Source organism: Limanda limanda, chromosome 18, assembly GCF_963576545.1.
Source record: "Limanda limanda chromosome 18, fLimLim1.1, whole genome shotgun sequence".
NCBI classification, from domain to species: domain Eukaryota; kingdom Metazoa; phylum Chordata; class Actinopteri; order Pleuronectiformes; family Pleuronectidae; genus Limanda; species Limanda limanda.
Window position 1 is genome coordinate 2,475,260 of NC_083653.1, and position 19,001 is coordinate 2,494,260.

Genomic DNA, 19,001 nt, shown 5'->3' on the forward strand with positions numbered 1-19,001 from the left:
AAACCTGTGTGCACAAACAAACAAATAAAAGACAACAGAAAATAATCTGCAGTTTTAAAAGACAAATGGAAAAATCATAAAGTGCAATAAAGTGTGTGTTCTCATCCTTTCAGACTCCAGTTGCACTTACCACAGACTGACAGCAGAGGGAGCCATGGAGCCTCCGTGTTCAGGTGTGACAGTTCCTGGATCAGTCTGTGGTTAATCATCTGTTTTGTTCAAAGCTTCAGTTAAAACTCCACAAACACAAAACATGTGTAATTCACAACAACTCAAACCAGCGATGATTCACTTCCTAAATCCACAAATAAGATTAATCTGGATTTTATACAAAAAAATCGGTTGAAAATTGAGCAGGTTATGGTTATTTACCACTACCAACACAATGTTATAGGTGAGCGCATAGATATAAACACTAGATGACTCGGCCGCGTTGCCGGCCAACGGAGACGAACGTCACCACATGGCGGCCATCTTGCATCGGGCAGCTCTCTCACCCATAACATTGCCTTTGTTATTGTCATAACTACATCTCTGACGTTTATAACAAATCAGACCGTTTCAAAATCGGTTGAAAATTGAGCAAGTTATGGTTATTTACCACTACCAACACAATGTTATGGATGAGCGAGCAACCTCTGGCAAGATGGCCGCCATGAGGTGACATCCGCCTCCGTCGAACGAGACATCTAGCCTTTATATATATCTATGCTTGGAACTAAATGGATGTGAACCTAAAGTGGCCCGTGTGGTAAATGGTGAATTTGGCCCAAACAGCACAAAACAATCTCGGGCACATTAGGTTGACTGTCGGGATTGTTATGGTTTACCTTCGGCCCAGATTTGGAACCGGAGGCGGATCACCAGGTGATATGGACCAAACCTGGGCCTCAATCATTTTGCTCTGTGAGAATGATCTTGTCCAGAAGAAGAGGCCTTAAAGGTCAGCAATAGGTCGACGCCAATCAAAGTTCTAACTAGGGCTGGGCAACGATTAAAAGTTTTAATCGCGATTAATCGCATGATTACCCCGATTAATCACGATTAATCGCATTTGTATACGCAAAATCCAATAATGAATTAAAAAGTAGTGTATAGCGCAATTTTATTTTCAATGTTCTGCCATATGAACGAACGTGCCATAACATTTGTTGTGCAAACACTTTTAACATCAGCATTTAATACAGTAGCAGTTAAATAAAATATTCAGTGTAAATCTCAACTTAACAATGTTATCAAAGCAAATACAAAATTAAAGCTCAATGCCACTGCCAGGGCACTAATGTTATCCTCTTCGTTATGAAAAATGTATACTCCTCCCTGCGTCTAACGTAGTCTGCCGAAGCTCCGCTCGCTGTTTCGTTGAGTGATTTGCTGATATCAACTGTGTGTTTTGCATTAAGTGATATTTTAGACTGGGAGTTCTCCGGTGATAAGAAAATTCACCTTGGCAGTGGCTACAAATAACTTTGGTTCTGTCGACTCCGCCGTCTGGAAGAACTTTAAAATGAAAATGGCCATGTAAAAGCTCCGTATTCTTATCCATGGTTGTTTATCCGCCAATTATTTTCTTTTTTCCGGTTCCGCAGCAGTCAGCAACAGACTTTCACAAAATAAAAGCCTGACTTTCACAATAAAACAATAAATAATCAAACCTGAGTTAAAGGGACTCTTACCTTTGTTGCATTTGAGAATTACAGCACATTCAAATCATCCCGCCTTCCTCCAATGCCCCACCCCCTCGTTCCCATCCGCGGTGTTTTTTTGAAGAAACTTTATTTACAAGCAGACTTACAACCTACTGCCTCCGCGCACGCACGTGAGTTTTTGTTTACCAAAGCAATGGATTCGGATTCAGAAGCACCGGTAAGTTATATACATTTACATTCACATATGATGACGGGCCCGAATGCGCCACAAGAAGCAGACGGAAAACCTGCATGTCCATGCAGCAAACAGACAGGTCTGTCGGCCAATAAGGTCCTTCGGTCCGAAGAATTTTATTGGTTGAAGTTTTCACTAAATATTATGAGAGTGAAATAATTGTTTGTTTTTACTCCTGGTGGGTCTGTCTTGCATTTTAGAGTGTCATTACCTTATTAATACCAATTTAACCTTATCCAAAAAAAGTGTAAAAATGCAACAAAGGTAAGAGTCCCTTTAAAGGTCAGCAATAGGTCGACGCCAACAAGGTTCGGACACATTAGTTATGAGAGCGTCTTTCACCTGCACACTCTCGTCGGTTCTGTGGTGAACCTGCAGCTGGAGGAAGCTCCTCAGGAAACCACAGCGGTGCCTCTGGGAAGCAGAAGTCATTTCCAATCCATGCTCTCACTCCGTTTAATGGATTCACTCCTGCAGAGGGCAATTATTATCACCCCCCCATCTCCCCTGGGACCCAGTCACCCCCCCCTTCCTTTGCTAAATTCAGGCCGTGGCCTTTTCCCCAACCCCCCCCCCCCACACACACACACACATACATACACCCATTATCAATTCATTCAACTATAAATCCTCCTTTTAATCTCAGTAGAATCAATCCTCTCAGTTCTCAGCTTCTCAGGAAAATAAAACTGATTCAGTTTCTTGATTTGATCTCAGAGAAACTTGTTTGCCTTGCAGTCGCTGCCCCTCACCAGTAGGAGGTGCAGCCCCCCCCCCCCCCCCTCACCTCCAGCAGCCTGAGGAGATTTAAGGTTTATTTTAAAAGTCTAAAAACTGTGAAGAAAATATTCTCTGAAAACCATGAAGTGATTTAAAGTTTCCATGACGAGTCGTCCAGTGGCTCCTGTGACTAAAGAACAGAAAAGGATGATTGATTTTGCCTCAGGCCTCAAACCCTGACTCCGCCCCCCCCCCCCATCCTCCCACCTTTCATTCATCTCATTTGAATCCCCCCCCCCTCTCTTTATTCAGCCCATGTCCCATTTATTATATATTCTTTATTGTAGGATTCCTCACAAATTTTGTATTTGTTCATATATTGTTCATAATATTTAATCTCATGGATATTTCTGTATTTTTGATGAATTAGAAAGTCCAGTGAATATATATGTAGATATAAATATTTCTAATTATCTTTTGGAAAATGGACAATTACACAGAAAATACAAGTTTCAAATATTCCTGTTGTTGATATTTGTTGGTGATTTTTGTTGAGTAGGTTTGTTCAGTTTCTTTTCCGATGTGAGTTCAGATTTCAAAGCTTATGATGAATTATCTTTATATGTTTCTGCGTAATTCAGCTTCCTTCATCCTCTGTGGCTCCTCCTCCACGTCCACGTCCCTCCTCATCCCTCCATCCCTCCATCCCTCTGCCACCTTGCCCTTTCTCCCTTTCTTTTTTCTTTTTTTTATATCTGTTGCCTTTCATCTTGTTGCTCCACCCCCTCCTCCATCCATCCATCCCTTCCCCCCGCCGCTGGCGTCCATTCACCGACCGCAGCTTCAGACTCTCTGGTTGTCAGTCACTCTCCCAGCGAACAGACGGCAGCGGCGGGAGGAGGAGGAGGAGGAGGAGGAGGAGGAGGAGACGGTAATCCCCCCCCCTCCATCATCCACCCTAGTGCATGCACCCCCACCCCTCTCACTAAACCTAGGACCCGGAGGCAGGAGGGGAACAAAACCTCTCGGGGACACCTGTGATGCTGGACACCCCCACCCCCCCTTTTCTGGGGCTTTAACATGTGAAGTCACACCCAGACTGTGGAGGATGTTGGGAAACTGGAATGATTCAAACTGGGATGTAGAGGCGGAAACAAGGGGGCACATCTGAGACAGAGCAGCATCAGCATCAGGACCAGAAGCAGCAGCAGCATCAGGACCAGCAGCATCAGGACCAGAAGCAGCATCAGGACCAGAAGCAGCATCAGGACCAGCAGCATCAGGACCAGAAGCATCAGGACCAGAAGCATCAGGACCAGAAGCATCAGGACCAGAAGCAGCATCAAGACCAGCAGCAACAGCAGCATCAGGACCAGCAGCAGCATCAGGACCAGTCGGCGGATGGAGAGGCGTTGTGAAGGCGGAGGAATCCTGGTGATGTAGCAGGTGCTGCAGGCTTGTGCCGCAGTGCCTGGCCGCCGGAGCGACGCCGGGAAGCTGGTGATGCTGTCGTCGTCGTCATTGTGCCACAGGAGGAGCGAGCAGGCGAGGAGCGGCTGTGACATGCAGGGAAGCGGCTGTCTGTCGGCCTCGGGCCGCCCGCACCAGCAGCTCGGACGCACTGAAGCCTGAAGCCTCCAGGACCCGGTTCATGATCTGAAAGCATCCGGATAAAGTTGGATTCTCTGAGGTGGAAATGAAATGCGTCCGTGCGTAAAAGTGGCCGCTGGCCCATATGTTGCTAATGCATCGCAGGAGCATCATAGCAGCAGCATCTGTGTGAGTTCCGGGTGGATTACCGAGCAGCAGGCCTCCGTCTGAAGTCCGCCTCTGATCCGGGAGCAGAACCTCATCACTCCTCTTCTCCCTGTTGCTGCAGGAAGCCGCTGCTCGGGTCCTGGTCCTGAGGCACAGCTGTTGCAGAGGATGACTCACCTGCAGGCTGGCCTCTCTCCGGAGACCCTGGAGAAGGCCAAGGTGGAGCTGAAGGAGAACCCGGAGACTCTGCACCAGGACATCCAGGAGGTCCGGGACATGATCATCACCCGGCCGGACATCGGCTTCCTCAGGACGGACGACGCGTTCATCCTCAGGTTCCTGCGGGCGCGGAAGTTCAACCACTTCGAGGCGTTCCGGCTGCTGGCTCAGTACTTCGAGTACCGGCAGCAGAACCTGGACATGTTCAAGAACCTGAAAGCCACGGACCCGGGCATCAAGCAGGCCCTGAAGGACGGGTTCCCCGGGGTGCTGTCCAACCTGGACCGATACGGCAGGAAAATAATGGTCCTGTTCGCAGCCAACTGGGACCAGAGCAGGTGATGGACCATGATTACACCTCATAGAACATAGTGAAGCTCAAACAAGATGTTTAATGAATAATAATTATAATGTCAATGCACTGTATCTATATAGCACCTTTGAAAACACAATTACAAGACGTGCAAGTTAACAATTAAAACAAATTGAAGGTGAACAACAGGAAACATTCCAGTGCAACTTAAATATCACACAGCGAAACAGAAAAGGGTTAAAAATATGATAAATTAAACGTGAAATCCTTTTAAAAATCACATCAATCAAACGAAAAAGAGAGAGAGAGAGTGTGCTTCTCTCCGTGCATTGCATTGTGGGGGATCTGTAGAAACGATGGAGACATACTTGAAGTAGAAAACCATGAAAAAGTGTTTTTAGAAAGAGTAAAGAGACACAGAGAATAGAAGAGACTCAGGGTTTTAAAATCCATTCTAATGAAGTGGAGTCGATCACACATCGTTCATGAGAAAACTCCTGGACTCCTTCAGCTGAGCCAGTCTGTAATAAAGTTAGCGATACAGATGCGGAGAGACTTGACCACATGTGTGAAGGTCTTTTCTTCTCTAGTTGTGTTCTTTACCTCAGCGTCACTGGGTGTTTTGATCACCTCCCACCTTCAGGCCCACCAGGCTGATGGGAGCTGGGTGGGACCCTAACCTCTCAGGACCCAGTCCGAGTCTTTCCTCCTGATCCACAACTGTTGGCAATGCAAAAAAAAATGCAACCTGACGATACAAAAATCATATGATGATACCATGTTTTTTTCCAAGTTTTTATACCTCACAACCTCTTACGGTGCGGAATCGTCATGTGTTGCAAAATAAAGACTTACTAAATAAGCTACTAACTAATCCAGCTGCTGGTTTCAGGTCCAGCTCCATGAGTTAAAGGTTTTCTGTGCTTCCTCCACAGATACACGTTTGTGGACATTCTGAGGGCGATCCTGCTGTCGCTGGAATCTATGATCGAGGATCCAGAGCTGCAGGTCAACGGCTTCATCCTCACCATCGACTGGAGTAACTTCACCTTCAAGCAGGCGTCCAAGCTGACTCCCAGCATGTTGCGTCTGGCCATCGAGGGGCTGCAGGTCAGATGCTTCTTTAGTTTTAGGGAACTCAGCTTAATCAAACCTTTGTCATAAGAGAGAGCAGATTAGATACAAGTCAGTTACTGTCAAACAACTGGAGATTAACAATCACTTCACGCTGGAGGATGAAGCAGATAAATATCTTAGATTTTTAACCTCAACAGGGATGCTGTGTTTTCACCTTGTCTGCTTCTTGATCGATTCGTTAAAAGAATGTGACAGATCAGCATGAATCCTGGTGGAAGGATGTGGTCCTTCGGGTTTTCCAGAGATGTTACCGGAAACTTGAAATCCTTTTACAGTCTGGGGTTTTATTGGCTGTTAATTGATTGCAAAGAGACACTGAAAATAAATGTAAGTTGCAGCAGCTTTCCAGATTTATCTCAGCGTCTGAAGATCAGCAGACACGTCCTCCAGCAGAGACGCTTTGTGTTTGTTGTCGGAGCCGAGGGGAAAGACAGGAATCCTCAGCTCTACTCAACCCTGAAGTTCAGTTCCTCAGTTCCTGACGGAGGAAGAACAAACCTCCAGCTCCCTTCCCATCATCCTCGCTGCTCCCGAAACGTTCCACTTAAGAACGAGTCGAGCGTCGCGTCAAAGCCGTGAGCTTGTTTAAAGACCAGCAGAAGGGAATAATGACATTTCCGATTTGAACGCACACTGCCGGCTGCTGTGTTTTTCCTTCAAGGCTCGTTTGGCAGGTAGATGGTGCGAAGAGGAAAGAACCGAGGGGAGATTTGTCATGGTTGTCAGTTCGGTTTGGTTTTGTTGCTGCTTCCTCTAATGAGAGACGGGTTTCCAGTTTATCTTTCATACCGCACAGAAAACAGAGTAACGAGAGAAATGTGTCCGTGTTTGTGTGTTCAGGGTTTTTCATGAACACGTCCCCTCAGTAATCAGGACACCAAGAACATCATTATTGAAATGATGGCAGGAGAAAAGGCACAGGGTTGTGTAGATGTCCTCTGGTAACAGCTCTGCTTCTCGTGTGTGTGTTTGGTGTGTTTGTGTGTGTGTGTGTGTGTGTATGTGTGTGAGTGTGTGTTATTGCTTTCTCACCCTTCTCGAGAATCATCTGCCAATTTGTGTTTAGCTGCATTAGTCAAATCTGATTTGACTGGAGCGTTTCTGGAGGGAGGTGTTGAGTGAGATGCATCGAGGTCGGATGATCTCAGGAGCTTGTGGTGAACGACAAACTGTCGGAACTTTGAATCGTCACGGAATTCTCTTTCTTTTATTTTCCATATGGAGACTAACGGACGCACTAAGAGTCGAAATATGATCCTAAGAAATATGATCCAGAGGTCGAGTAGTTCCTGCAGATAAGAAGCTTTTTCCCTTCACCTGTTCAAAAAATGATATATTGAAACTACATTAAAGTTGTTGCAGCTGGTTATTAAGCAGGGAATGATACAGCACTTTATTATGAAGTGATTCCCGGAGGAAAGGAGACCAGTGCAGAGTCGGTTCTGTGGTGATGAGCTGCTGCATAAAGATCTGTTCCCCGGTTTATTCACACTGACGCTCGACTGTGGGGGAGAAACTCTGTGGAAGTTTGTAAGGAACTTAGGAAACAGATGTAAATACGATCCATCTAATTCATTTGTCAGTAACCAGCAAGATTTAAATGAATAAAGTTTTCCTGTGAACTTTCTTCCACCTCCTCCACTTTCTGCAAACATGAGTTTTCTGCCCGGTCAGCACGGAGTGGAGGTGGTTCGCTGCTGAGGGAGAAATCCTTCTCCCTCTTTCAGGCCGAGGGGAATAACTGTGTCTGGTGCCTCGGTGAGACGAGTCCACATATAACACATTTCTGAAGCTTCTCCAGACACAGATTAGAGCCTGAATTATTGATGGGAGCTATTAGCTGAGCCCTGAGTCATTCCCCGCTGAGAGCGACTCCTCCTCCGTCAGGCCAGGAAACAAAAGGAAGATGCATAATGGATCGATTTGATTTGAATCCATGAAATGCGATGAGTAATCCATTTGGCAAATAACACAACTTGGAATCATCAGGGACCTAGAATCCAATTCAATGTAATTTTCCTACAGAAGGAAAAGATGGGAAAACTAAATTATAGGTGACGACGATCTTCACGTTCTGATTAACTATCTCGTTCCTCTGTGGAATAATTATGTGCAAAGATGATTTAATTTAGTCTTGTCTTGCTTTGCTTTAATATTATTATTTTAACACATGATTCATATTCATGCTGAAAAGGGAGAGATGGAATGTCAACAGACATGAGTCCAGATCGAGACATGAAATGCGATGAGTAAGAAAATCAGACTTTGGCCTCAAATAAAATAATAAGACTGTATTTAATTGCTGTTTTTACAGTAAGTGCAGATATATATGTCCACGTTCTCTCTGTCGATGGGACTCGAAGCAGCTTTATTCAGATTTCCTCGATGTTGGATGAGAGCGAACACCAGCAGCATGTAGGCCACGTGTCTTGGGATCCAGATTTGTGCCACAGTGTGTTGATCACGTCAGAAGTCTGATCCCTTCCGGTGACCCCTAGAGGCCTCAACGCTTATTACAACCACAAATATCTGACTGCTGCTCGGTTTGTTTGTTTTTGTCTCTGACTCCCGATGTCCCAGAATCCTTTGATGGAATTTAGAGTCAAAAATCTGATGTTTTAATCAAATAATGTAAAAAGATGACGTGTCTGTCAGATTAGGAGATATCTCCTGTATCAAAGGGTTCATCCTCAGGGGAGTTTGATTGGGCTCAAATGTCATGGTCATCGGCTTTTGGTTATTGGTAAAATGTGGCAACTTTGACTTGAGGATAGAGAAAGAAACGCCCGTATGGTTCATCTTCAGGGGACCACAACTATTAGAGTTTAATAGACCTCTGGCATCAGCTTTTAAAGATACTTGCTCATATTAAGGAGTCAAAAAGTCATCAACAGTTCTCTGACATGATTCTGCTGTAGTCCCGACCTTGCTCACTCAGACGATCTCTCTAGCTTGACTTGTCCACAGCAGCTAACTCGAACGCTTTGCCGTCTCTCTGGAAACATTTCATCAGATTATTGCAGTTCAGTCCACGTCTGAAAGCGGATTATATGGAATTCTTAGACTTCTGCAGTTTGTTTCTCTAGAGCGAGAATCTAAGGGACAGTGATGGACACGTCCAGCTCAGGAGCTGACACAGCAGAGCGTGGCGTCCTCGACTCGACCCTCAGTCCAGTCCAGCTGTTAACGTGCTCTCTGTGACACTCACTGTATTGTCTGTGGTTTGTGTGCTGGCTCCTCTTTGGATACACAACATGCGCTGCTCCACTTACACACTTACGTGAAAAGAACCCATTTTTCTTTATGCTCTTATAAAAGAGATGAGCTGAAAGAGCCTTGAGAAACACAGGAGGTGAAACAGTGAGAGCGTGTGCACGACGAGCTTCAAACCATCCAGTCCTAATCCTGCAGGATTACACTGTTAAAGAGGGATTAAACATTCAAGTCGGCAAAAACCTTATTTTGGGTTGTTCTTCTTTTAAAAGTTTAAAAACAGCTTTCTATTATCTGGTGTATTGCAGCTTGTCCAAAACAAACTCAATAAAAACAGTCAAATTAAATTAATCCCTTTCTTAAAAAACAGGGTTTGATCCTTTTTTCTTATTCGTAGTTTATGTTTGAGTCGTTTCTATGACTGTGGAGAAGCTGTTTGTGGAGGCTGCAGGTGGACGAGTGGACGAGTGGACGAGTGGACGTGTTGTGTAAACGTCTTGTCCCTGAGATATGCATCACCTGGTTAATGTGGTCTGACTGCAGCGTTGTGCGTTCAACATGCTTTTATTGTGAAAGTGATACTGAGGACGTTGACCTGGAGGACGCGTCTCATGTCTCTGTGTCGATTTGCAGGATTTGTCTCTAACGTGGTGACGGATCGACCTTGACCCGGGAATGAGTTGATTAGATTGCAGCAGCAGCAGCGATGATGATGATGATGATGAAGATGATGATCTGGGATTTTGTCCATTAGGCACTTTTTTGTCATTTGCTTCGGCCAAACCTCTTAATGTTCCCAGGCTTGTGGGGAAAGTCCAGCATGAGGGAATTATTTATCGCTGTGCTGTTCACTAAATAACGTCTGTGGTGCTTTTAGAAAGCAGGAGGATAATGAGACTGGGCCTTCGTTTAATAATTCAAACTGAATCCAGGAGCTTGTTTCTGTCACGTGCAGAAATTATGATTGTGTTTATGTTTTGTCCCCTGTCGGTGAATTGGGTTGTTAATTAGCAAGATAACGCAAAATAAAAGAGGTGGGATAACCATCACGGACTTTTCTGTAAAACCGTTATGATTCAGCACAGACGGAAAGAGCATCCGTATCCTAAACACTCTGGATTTCAGGCGTCCTCAGAGTCCTCCTCCTCTCCTTCTGTCCCCTGTGGCCTCCCCCCCTCCTCACTTTTGTTTTCTTTACCCCCCCGGCCCCCTTTGACAACAATCATCATCCTCCCCTTCCCCCTCGCCGCCCTCCCGCCCCCCCCGTCAGCTCAGTCTCTCCATCATTGTTCTCCACAGACAGTACTGGCGGGCGGGCGGCTGGTGGGAGGCTCCAGCAGCCGAGCACTCGAGCCTCACTGAGGTGATCGTTCATTCTGTCGCACTCGAATCAACCGGAATCGACCGGCAGCGTTCACACGAAGGATCTGATCCTCTCTGATCTGCAGCTTCTGTAGAAACATGAATTCACACAGTGAGTCACAGAAATCATCTCCAGAATCCGTCTTCACTTCGGAGGCTGAAGAAGCAACCTCTCCTTCAGCAGCAGCCAGTTGCCTGATGCGATGTGCTTCATCTTCCCTCCTCCTCCTCCTCCTCCTCCTCCTCCTCCTCCTCCTCCTCCTCCTCCTCCTCCTCCTCCTCCTCCTCCTCCTCCTCCTCCTGCCTCACCGGCTCCCTCCTGATCCATCCCACCCTTGCCACGTTGCCACGGCAACATGTCCGACTGCCGCGCTAGCTTGCTCTGCCCTCTCCTCCAGATGGGCTGCCTTTTGTTTGTGTGTGTGTGTGTGTGTGTGTGTGTGTGTGTGTGTGTGTGTGTGTGTGTGTGTGTGTGTGTGTGTGTACAGAGACCGAAACACATTTTATTCGTCTCTGTCTTTCTTCGTCTTCCAAGATGCTTGAGGGGGGGGGGGCACCTGCTGATCGGTCGAGTGCGTCACAAAATACTGTAAATGCATTATGCATTTGTGATGTTTTATCATTGTATTTGCAATGTTGCAGAAAATAGACACAGAAACAAAGTAAAGAAAGACTTCTTTTACATTATATCGTTTTTTTTTATAGATTCTATTTTTACCTCCACAAAGGAAGTTACGTTTTCTTCTGCGTTTCCACAAAACCTTGTTGGGAGGATTTGTACTGGGTTTAAAATCAAGGAATGTTTTTCTTTAACAGTGTGAAGCTTCTCAACATTTCCCCTGATCCTCCTGAGGATCATTTACTTGTCACTCACCATGTAGGTCAGCAAGAGAGAAATGTCAACACACAACAGGGTTTTAAATGAATACATATGAGGCGATGACACAGAACATGAAACTGTTGGAGGATTTCTAACAGAAACAGATGCACACAGCACTTTGACTCTCGGTCAGATTGGCAGGGAGTGTTTCTCCTGCTCGGAGGAGTCATCATGACGCAGCGATTAGTGTTGATTGGCCAAATCGCTCCTCAGCGGCTGCCTCTCTCTCCCCCTCCATCCCCTCATCTCTCTCTCTCTCTCTCTCTCTCTCTCTCTCTCTCTCTCTCTCTCTCTCTCTCTCTCCCCCTCCATCCCCTCATCTCTCTCTTTCTCTCTCCCTCGCTCTGTGTGTTGGCAGCAGATCTGTTGATCCTCAGCCACAATCTGGACGTTCAGGTGAACTGCAGCGAACGCAGCCAGCATGAGAACCAGAGACAGCTGCAGTCTTCATTAGTAAATAGAATCAGTAGAGCTCGTTAATGGATTTGAGAAATACGGTTTTTCGATCTCACTTACTCACTTAGCTATAAGTGACCTGGACCCTAAAGCTTTAGATGATAATACTTTATAAGGAAACCAGACATTTGTCAGCTGAGACTGACTTTAACATGTGTTGACTGATTACAGGAGAACGAGCGAACTAAAGTTGAACTCTTGCTGAATTTGTCCTGTGGAGTAAAATACTTTATTTATTAGAGATCTGGTTTGTTTTTAATCCTTTTTATTTGTAAACTGAGGTGAAGACTGGTTGAACAACTCGTTTTAACGTTCAGCTCCATCTTCTCTTCGAAGTGGCCTCTGTAAAGAACAAGTCGGCAGCGAAACAATGTCGTCCCCCGGGGCTACACTTTACGTCCTGAGAGGAGAAGCTCTCAAATGGATGTCTTCTTATTTCTTCCCACTTCTCCTCTTGCACCGGGGGCCATGTCTGCTCCTCCTGCTGTGGATGGGAAGCGACAGCAGCAGAGGACGGAGCTCATCGACCTGACGAGCTGGTGAAGAAGCCGAGATGGAGACAGACGCTCTACGACCACAGACTCGTGGTTCACGATGCGAGTCAGAGGTTGTCACATCAGCTGCTCACGAGTCGAGCTCAGGGACCCGAACTCTGTTGCACGTTACTGCAGATTTCTACCAAACTTCGTGTGTCTGTGAACGTTGTGTCTCAGGAAACGCTCGGAGGAAATCTCACCACGTCAGAAACAAGCGTCCATTTGGGTTCAAGGATGAACTGATTCGAATTTAGTGGTCGAGGGTCAAAGGGAAATGTGACGCTACTCAACAAAATACACACAGGATGTATTCTCAGTGTTTCTTTCCTCTGATCTGTTATATATGTAAACTTCCTGTAAAGTTGAACATGTATATATATTTTATCCAAAACAATTAGAATATTAAATCAGATGAATTTCTAAAACACTTTAGTAGAATAAAACCAGGAACCACAAACCAGGAGCTGGGTCCAGTTTAGAGAAACCAGCAACAGGCTTCATGGGACATTCTAACAAAACGTATCTCAGGACTGAACTGATGTTGTCTTTCAAAACGATTCTTTGCCGATGGACTTCGTCTTATTCTTTGTTTTCTGTCACGTTTCATTTCCATCAACCTTTGCTGTAACTGAACACGCGGCAGTGACCTGCAGCGAGAAGCCAAAAATAAATCCCCTCAGTCGCTTGTTTGTTTGGAATCGACATTTGCCTCCGAGAGGCCGAACATCAGAGAAGAGGCTCCAGCCGTTTGTGGAGCTGACGAATTATTCTGAAGCAGCAGAACAGACATTTTCCTCTTATTATTACAGACGTGATTTATTTTAGATTCATTCGTTAAGTTGGTTTTAACCTGTAGCTGCTGTTATTAACAATATTTCTTCTTTATTAAAACATCTTTTTTGACAGATTCACCTGCAAAAGACAATTAACATGAGATGGAAACATGATTTTTATTCTAAATCCTTAAATTAGTTCTTATGGTATCAAACCTGAGAAAAATCTCCATCATGAGACATGAAGCATTGTCTCCGATCATCTCTCACCTCGTGTTATTCTCCTCCGACACCTTTTGTCTGAGCGTTGTCTCCTCGTCCACACATCGCTGTCCGTCTCTCTGCGTCCTCCTCGGACACCGGCCCCCCCCCGGAGCAGCTGAGGCCCTGCAGCTCGGTTTCCATCTTCAGTGATTCATGTATAATACAGCAGGTCCCTTCATCAGAGTGTGTGTCGGGGGTAGGGTTGCAAAGGGGTGGACAGTTTCCGGTAAATTTCCGGAGACTTTCCGGAAACTTTTCACGGGAATATTAAGCTCGGGAATTTTGGGAATTTTGAAAAAAATAAAACAATGCAAATTAAACGCTGAGCAATAAAAACATCATTCAAAACTCTATTTTAAAGATGTATGGAACGTTGAGTTTCAACCCTCCACTGTGCATTCTTCCATCACATGCACAGATAACTCCCAGCATGCTTCACTCTACAGCAGGGCTATTGAGGCCTGCTGTAGAGTGAAGGACTAGTCAGGTAAGTTTCCATGATATTACTGGGGAAAATATATTAGCATGCTGATTGAGGATTGTTCATCTGTTCATCTAGCCTATTTCCATTCATTTATCCATCAATTGTAAAATATGTTTACAGACGATTCCAATTGTTTGGCTAACTATTTATATCTCTGGCATTGCATTAGTGTTTTTTTACAAACTTTTTTCTCATCTTATTCTACAGAACAATGCCACGTGCACTCTCTCATGTGTGGAGACATTTCACCCCATCCAATGTAGAAGGAAAGGCTGTGTACATTTGCAAATACTGTGCAAAGACCTATGTTAAGAATGACACAACGATGCAGAAGCATATAGTCAAGTGCCCAAAGTTTCCTCAGGGCTCAAATCAGCCTATGACACAACAAAATGTTTATATTTATGTCTGTATATGACAAGGTAAATACAGTTAGTATAAATTACCCACAACATTTCCAGTTTATTCCCGGTTAATTCCCGTTAATTCCCGTATATTCCCGTATATTACCGTTAATTCCCGTTAATTCCCATGGAAAGTTTCCAACTTTGAATATTCCCGGAATATTGCAACCCTAGTCGGGGGTTCAGAGTCAGACGAGTCCAGAGGGAGCGGAGACGCAGGCTCAACATTAAGAGTCTCGGGATGTGCTCTGTCATATCTGTTGCTCCGGATCAGAGAGGACTCGTGTTCTCAGGACCAGTCACACCCACAGCAGGGGCCGGCATAGAGGCTAAACCCGGCTGAGGCTCAATGAAAGGTCAGGAGGTCACAGAGATCAATGGGAATCATGAATCGTGAGTTTAAACACTAAGGTTCATGTTGATATGGTCAAAGCGTTTTGTAGCCGGCGGCCTCGGCCTGGATGAGTCCTATCGTTTAAACCCTAATTTACAAACCTGGATAGAATAAACAAAAAAACACACACACACACATACACACACACACACACACACACACACACACACACACATATTGTAATTATGATGATTGTGTCCAGCCTCCTATGGAACCCAGTGTTCTCACTAACCTGTACACGAACACATGATCATTTCCCTCAGGACTCGGCTGTGACCCTAAAATAGACGGGACCATTTCCTATTGACGATGAGATTAGAGCTCATTCACCGAGCTGATCTAATGAAGAGGGACAGGAAACTCACAGAAGTCATGTTTCATTTGCTGGAAAAGCCTCTGAATCAAAAGTGGCTCTTTGTTAAGGGCGACGAAAACCAGTTTAATCAAGATGTTCCCAAATTGACCTTCATCAAGGAGGTTATGTTTTCACCCCCGTCTGTTGGTTTGATTGATTTTACGATTATGTTGGTCCTTGATTTTTTTTTCTTCCTCCAGATTCATCCCTGTATCAGGACGACTTCTCTTGTCTGCAAAACAATTAAATATCACAGTTAAATAATGTTTTCAAATCTTGCAAAGCTTCTGTTAAGGTTTTCTTTTTGGTCAAGGCTGCAGAAGCTTCATTGTTCGGGATGAAAGAACTCCTCTTGTTCAGCCATAGTTGGATATTTTGGCTGATTCGCTCCAGATTTTCTCCTGAAGTTATCTCTGTATTGACTCGTGTTTTGTGTCGGTTTCCAACAGGACAGTTTTCCTGCCCGATTTGGAGGAATCCACTTTGTGAACCAGCCGTGGTACATCCACGCTCTGTACACGGTCATCAGACCCTTCCTCAAAGACAAGACCAGGAAGAGGGTACGTGCACTCGCTGGGATCCGGACCAGTGTGTCGATTCAGGCAGACATTTAATATGGTATTAAAAATAATGTTCAGTTTAAGTCAGTTTCAGCCGTGTGTTTCCTGTCTCTGTGCAGATCTTCATGCACGGCAACAACCTGAACAGCCTCCATCTGCTGATCCACCCTGAGATCCTGCCGTCGGAGCTCGGCGGTATGATGCCGCCGTACGATATGGGCACGTGGGCGCGAGCGCTGCTGGACCACGCCTACGACGAGGAGACGGACTACTGCCCGGAGTCCTACACCCTGTCGGTGCAAGACCTGGAGAGAGACCTGGAGAAGAACCTGTCCCCGAAAACCATGAAGAGGTGAGATCCTGCACACTTCTTACCACAGACGCAATAAAGATGGACGACGTGTTTCTAATTCTTCGCACTTGACAAAATGAAACCAAATTATCCAGGATACGTGTCCATCAAATACAAATTCATTTTACTGTCACTAAATATTACATATTAGAGTTTAAACTAGGGCTGGGCAAGTTAACTCGTTTCAATCAAGTTAACTCAAGTGATGAGTTAACTCGAATTATTTTATCTCGCATTAACTCAGGTTTGATTATTTATTGTTTTATTGTGAAAGTCAGGCTTTTATTTTGTGAAAGTCTGTTGCTGACTGCTGCAGAACAGGAAAAAAGAAAATAATTGGCGGATAAACAATCGAGTTAACTCATCACTTGAGTTAACTCGATTAAAACGAGTTAACTTGCCCAGCCCTAGTTTAAACATATTATTTCTGTCACCGGACTTTAAAAGGACTTGATGATTACATCACAGTGTTGCGGACACATAACGTTGTGACCTTTGACCTTCAGAGGGACGTCCAGGTCTCTGTCCTCAGCCCGGAGACAGACTCGCTGTGTCTGTGGCTCGATGTCGCTCTGAGTGTGTTTGACATTTTTCTGAGGTGTGATTCCCCCGATAGGCCAGCGTGTGGCGTGACTCCGTGTGACAGTAACTCATCATGAGCACTGTGTGAAACCCTCTGACTCACAGAGCCTGCAGCGTGACATCACTAACACAGGAAGTGAACAGATCATCAGCTCTGAAGCGAGACTCCGCCTGCAGCAGTGAGGACGCAAAGCTAACGTTGTTCTGCTCTGTCCCCCCCCCGCCCCCTCCCGCCCCCTGCAGGTCTCAGTCGGTGGTGGAGCCCGGCGTCCTGAAGCGACCGGACAAGGTGAAGAGCGGAGAGGACAACATGCAGCCGCTGCTCTCGCTGGACTAAACCACACATTTACAGCCCAACAAAAAAATATCCCCCCCCCCCCCACATCAGTATTCACACACACTGATACTCCTCCAGACTCACCTGTGCACACACTGGAAGCCGGATTCTTCTTCCTCTTGAACTCGATGAGACAAGCGGACGGAGACCAGTCGGACGTTGTCTCAGACCGAAGCCGTCCTCAGAGCTGCTGATGCTGTTCTACAAATTTATTTATTCAGTTATTTGTCAAGTGCCAATTCCCCAAAAAACTGCAAATTAACGTCTCTGAACAGTCCAGCCCCTACACGATCTCCTGCAGTTGTACAGTATATAAGTGATGAGGGAAGTGGAAAAGTGGAATATCAGACTCCCAAAAGGAAGCTCGGGGGTTTGATTCCCAGGCAGCCGGCTCAGGATAAAGAGTTTGTTCAACCTCCTGTACCCAAACTGGCCACCAGGCGGCTGGTTTACTGGGATTGACTCAACAGTGAGGTGGGGGGGTAGGGGGTGGGGCAAAATGTCCGAACCCTCAGCCTCTCTGGAGAAGCAAACAGCCCTTTACAGTCAGTCGGCTCCACACCAATCATCTGCTTCTTCCTTTTCGGCCATTTCCACCACATGAGCAGTATCTATTCTTTCATTTGGAAACAGTTGCAGCTTCCGACTTGTTTTAAAACAGCGATTTTCGTGTCCAACCAAATAAATGCGGCTACATTTTATTTGACGGAAGCAGCGAAAGGTCAACACGTCCCCTTGTTGCTTTGTGATGAGTTTCTCCTGTTTTCAGCAATAATGATCCTCGGAGGTATTTTCCTTTTTGTCGAGAGTTGATTTACGTTTGTTATAAGATGTTATTATAAGATTTAAAGGCAGTAAAGGACCGTAGTGGTATTTAACATTGTTTTGCATGTTTTAGATCATTTAAATCACATGTAAATTATTTTGTAACACACACACACGTAGATATAATTCTTTTTTGCCTCATTCTGGGCTGCAATGCACTTTCTTAGTATTTATTTAAAGATGTTTCTGGTATTATGCAGTTAAAAAATGAACAGTATTTATTTGCAGTCTGACCCGTCAGCTTTTTCTCATGTTCAGCTACTGATTGAAAGACGTGATGGAAGGTTTGAGCTTTCACGTGTTATTCTGTTTCTTGGACGCTTTCAGGTGAAGCGTGGAGTTCACGACCACTAGGGGCGCTATGGAGCACGAACGGGTCACCCTTTTGTTTGTGTCGTGCACGACGGCATGAGGAAGTTTTAATTGACGTTCGTGCCACTTTAATAATATTCCACTGATCCACAGCCGGCGATAGTAACACAGTTAGTTGTAGTTACACACTGACTCAGTGGAACTCATACCTCCGACAACTTTCCCCTGATATTCAATCAGAGCTCACACACTCACAGATGTTGTGTTATTGATCCATGTCCCAAACTTTCACTGAGTTTTGTGGGAAATCCATCTGATGGTTTTTGTGTAATCTCGCTGAAAAACAGACAAACAAACAAATTCCAGGGGCGACGACACACAAGCTGCTCGACAGAGATAACATCCGGTTTACAAGAAAACTATACACACACACACACACACACACACACACACACACACGTTAGAGTCTGAAAGGTCTCCTGACATGTGAACACACCAGACCTGCAGAATCAATGACGTCTTTAATTTACATTTACAAAGTGAGTTTGTGGTGAAGCTGATGGATCCGAGGCAGCAGCGACGTTCACAGCTTCATTAAAACGACTGAGCAGGAACGTGACAAACAAAGATCACGTCTCAGCCCTGATCAGGTGTTTTTAAAAGGGATTTAAACACACGTTGAGTTTAATTTCAAAGGTTTTTATTCTACATATTTAAAGTATTTTATTATAATCACAGTTTGGTTTAAATTCAGCAGTTAGACGAGCTGCTGCTGAGGTGGAGATGCAGTCGGATGTTTCAAATGACAGAGCCACTGTTCACTCACTGAAACACTTCTCCACGTGAAGCTGAAGGAGTTTGACAGAGTTTATTTTCCTCCA

At 45.1% G+C, this 19,001-nt stretch overlaps 1 protein-coding gene across 1 annotated transcript; it reads left to right on the forward strand.

Annotated features, from left to right (window-relative positions):
* Positions 1-4,530: 4,530 nt before the first annotated feature.
* On the forward strand, positions 4,531-16,983 carry clvs2 (clavesin 2). The gene is made up of 5 exons (XM_061091426.1): positions 4,531-4,919; positions 5,830-6,004; positions 15,602-15,712; positions 15,832-16,064; positions 16,890-16,983. The coding sequence occupies exons 1-5, from the start codon at positions 4,531-4,533 to the stop codon at positions 16,981-16,983; spliced, it is 1,002 nt and encodes a 333-aa protein (XP_060947409.1).
* The last annotated feature ends 2,018 nt before the right edge of the window (positions 16,984-19,001 follow it).

Bases quoted from the DNA above. Each gene is read 5' to 3' on its own strand.
- clvs2 (XM_061091426.1), top strand. From the start codon at position 4,531: ATGACTCACCTGCAGGCTGGCCTCTCTCCGGAGACCCTGGAGAAGGCC. The intron at 4,920-5,829 runs GTGATGGACCAT...CTTCCTCCACAG, and splicing joins GCCAACTGGGACCAGAGCAG to ATACACGTTTGTGGACATTC. The intron at 16,065-16,889 runs GTGAGATCCTGC...CGCCCCCTGCAG, and splicing joins TCCCCGAAAACCATGAAGAG to GTCTCAGTCGGTGGTGGAGC.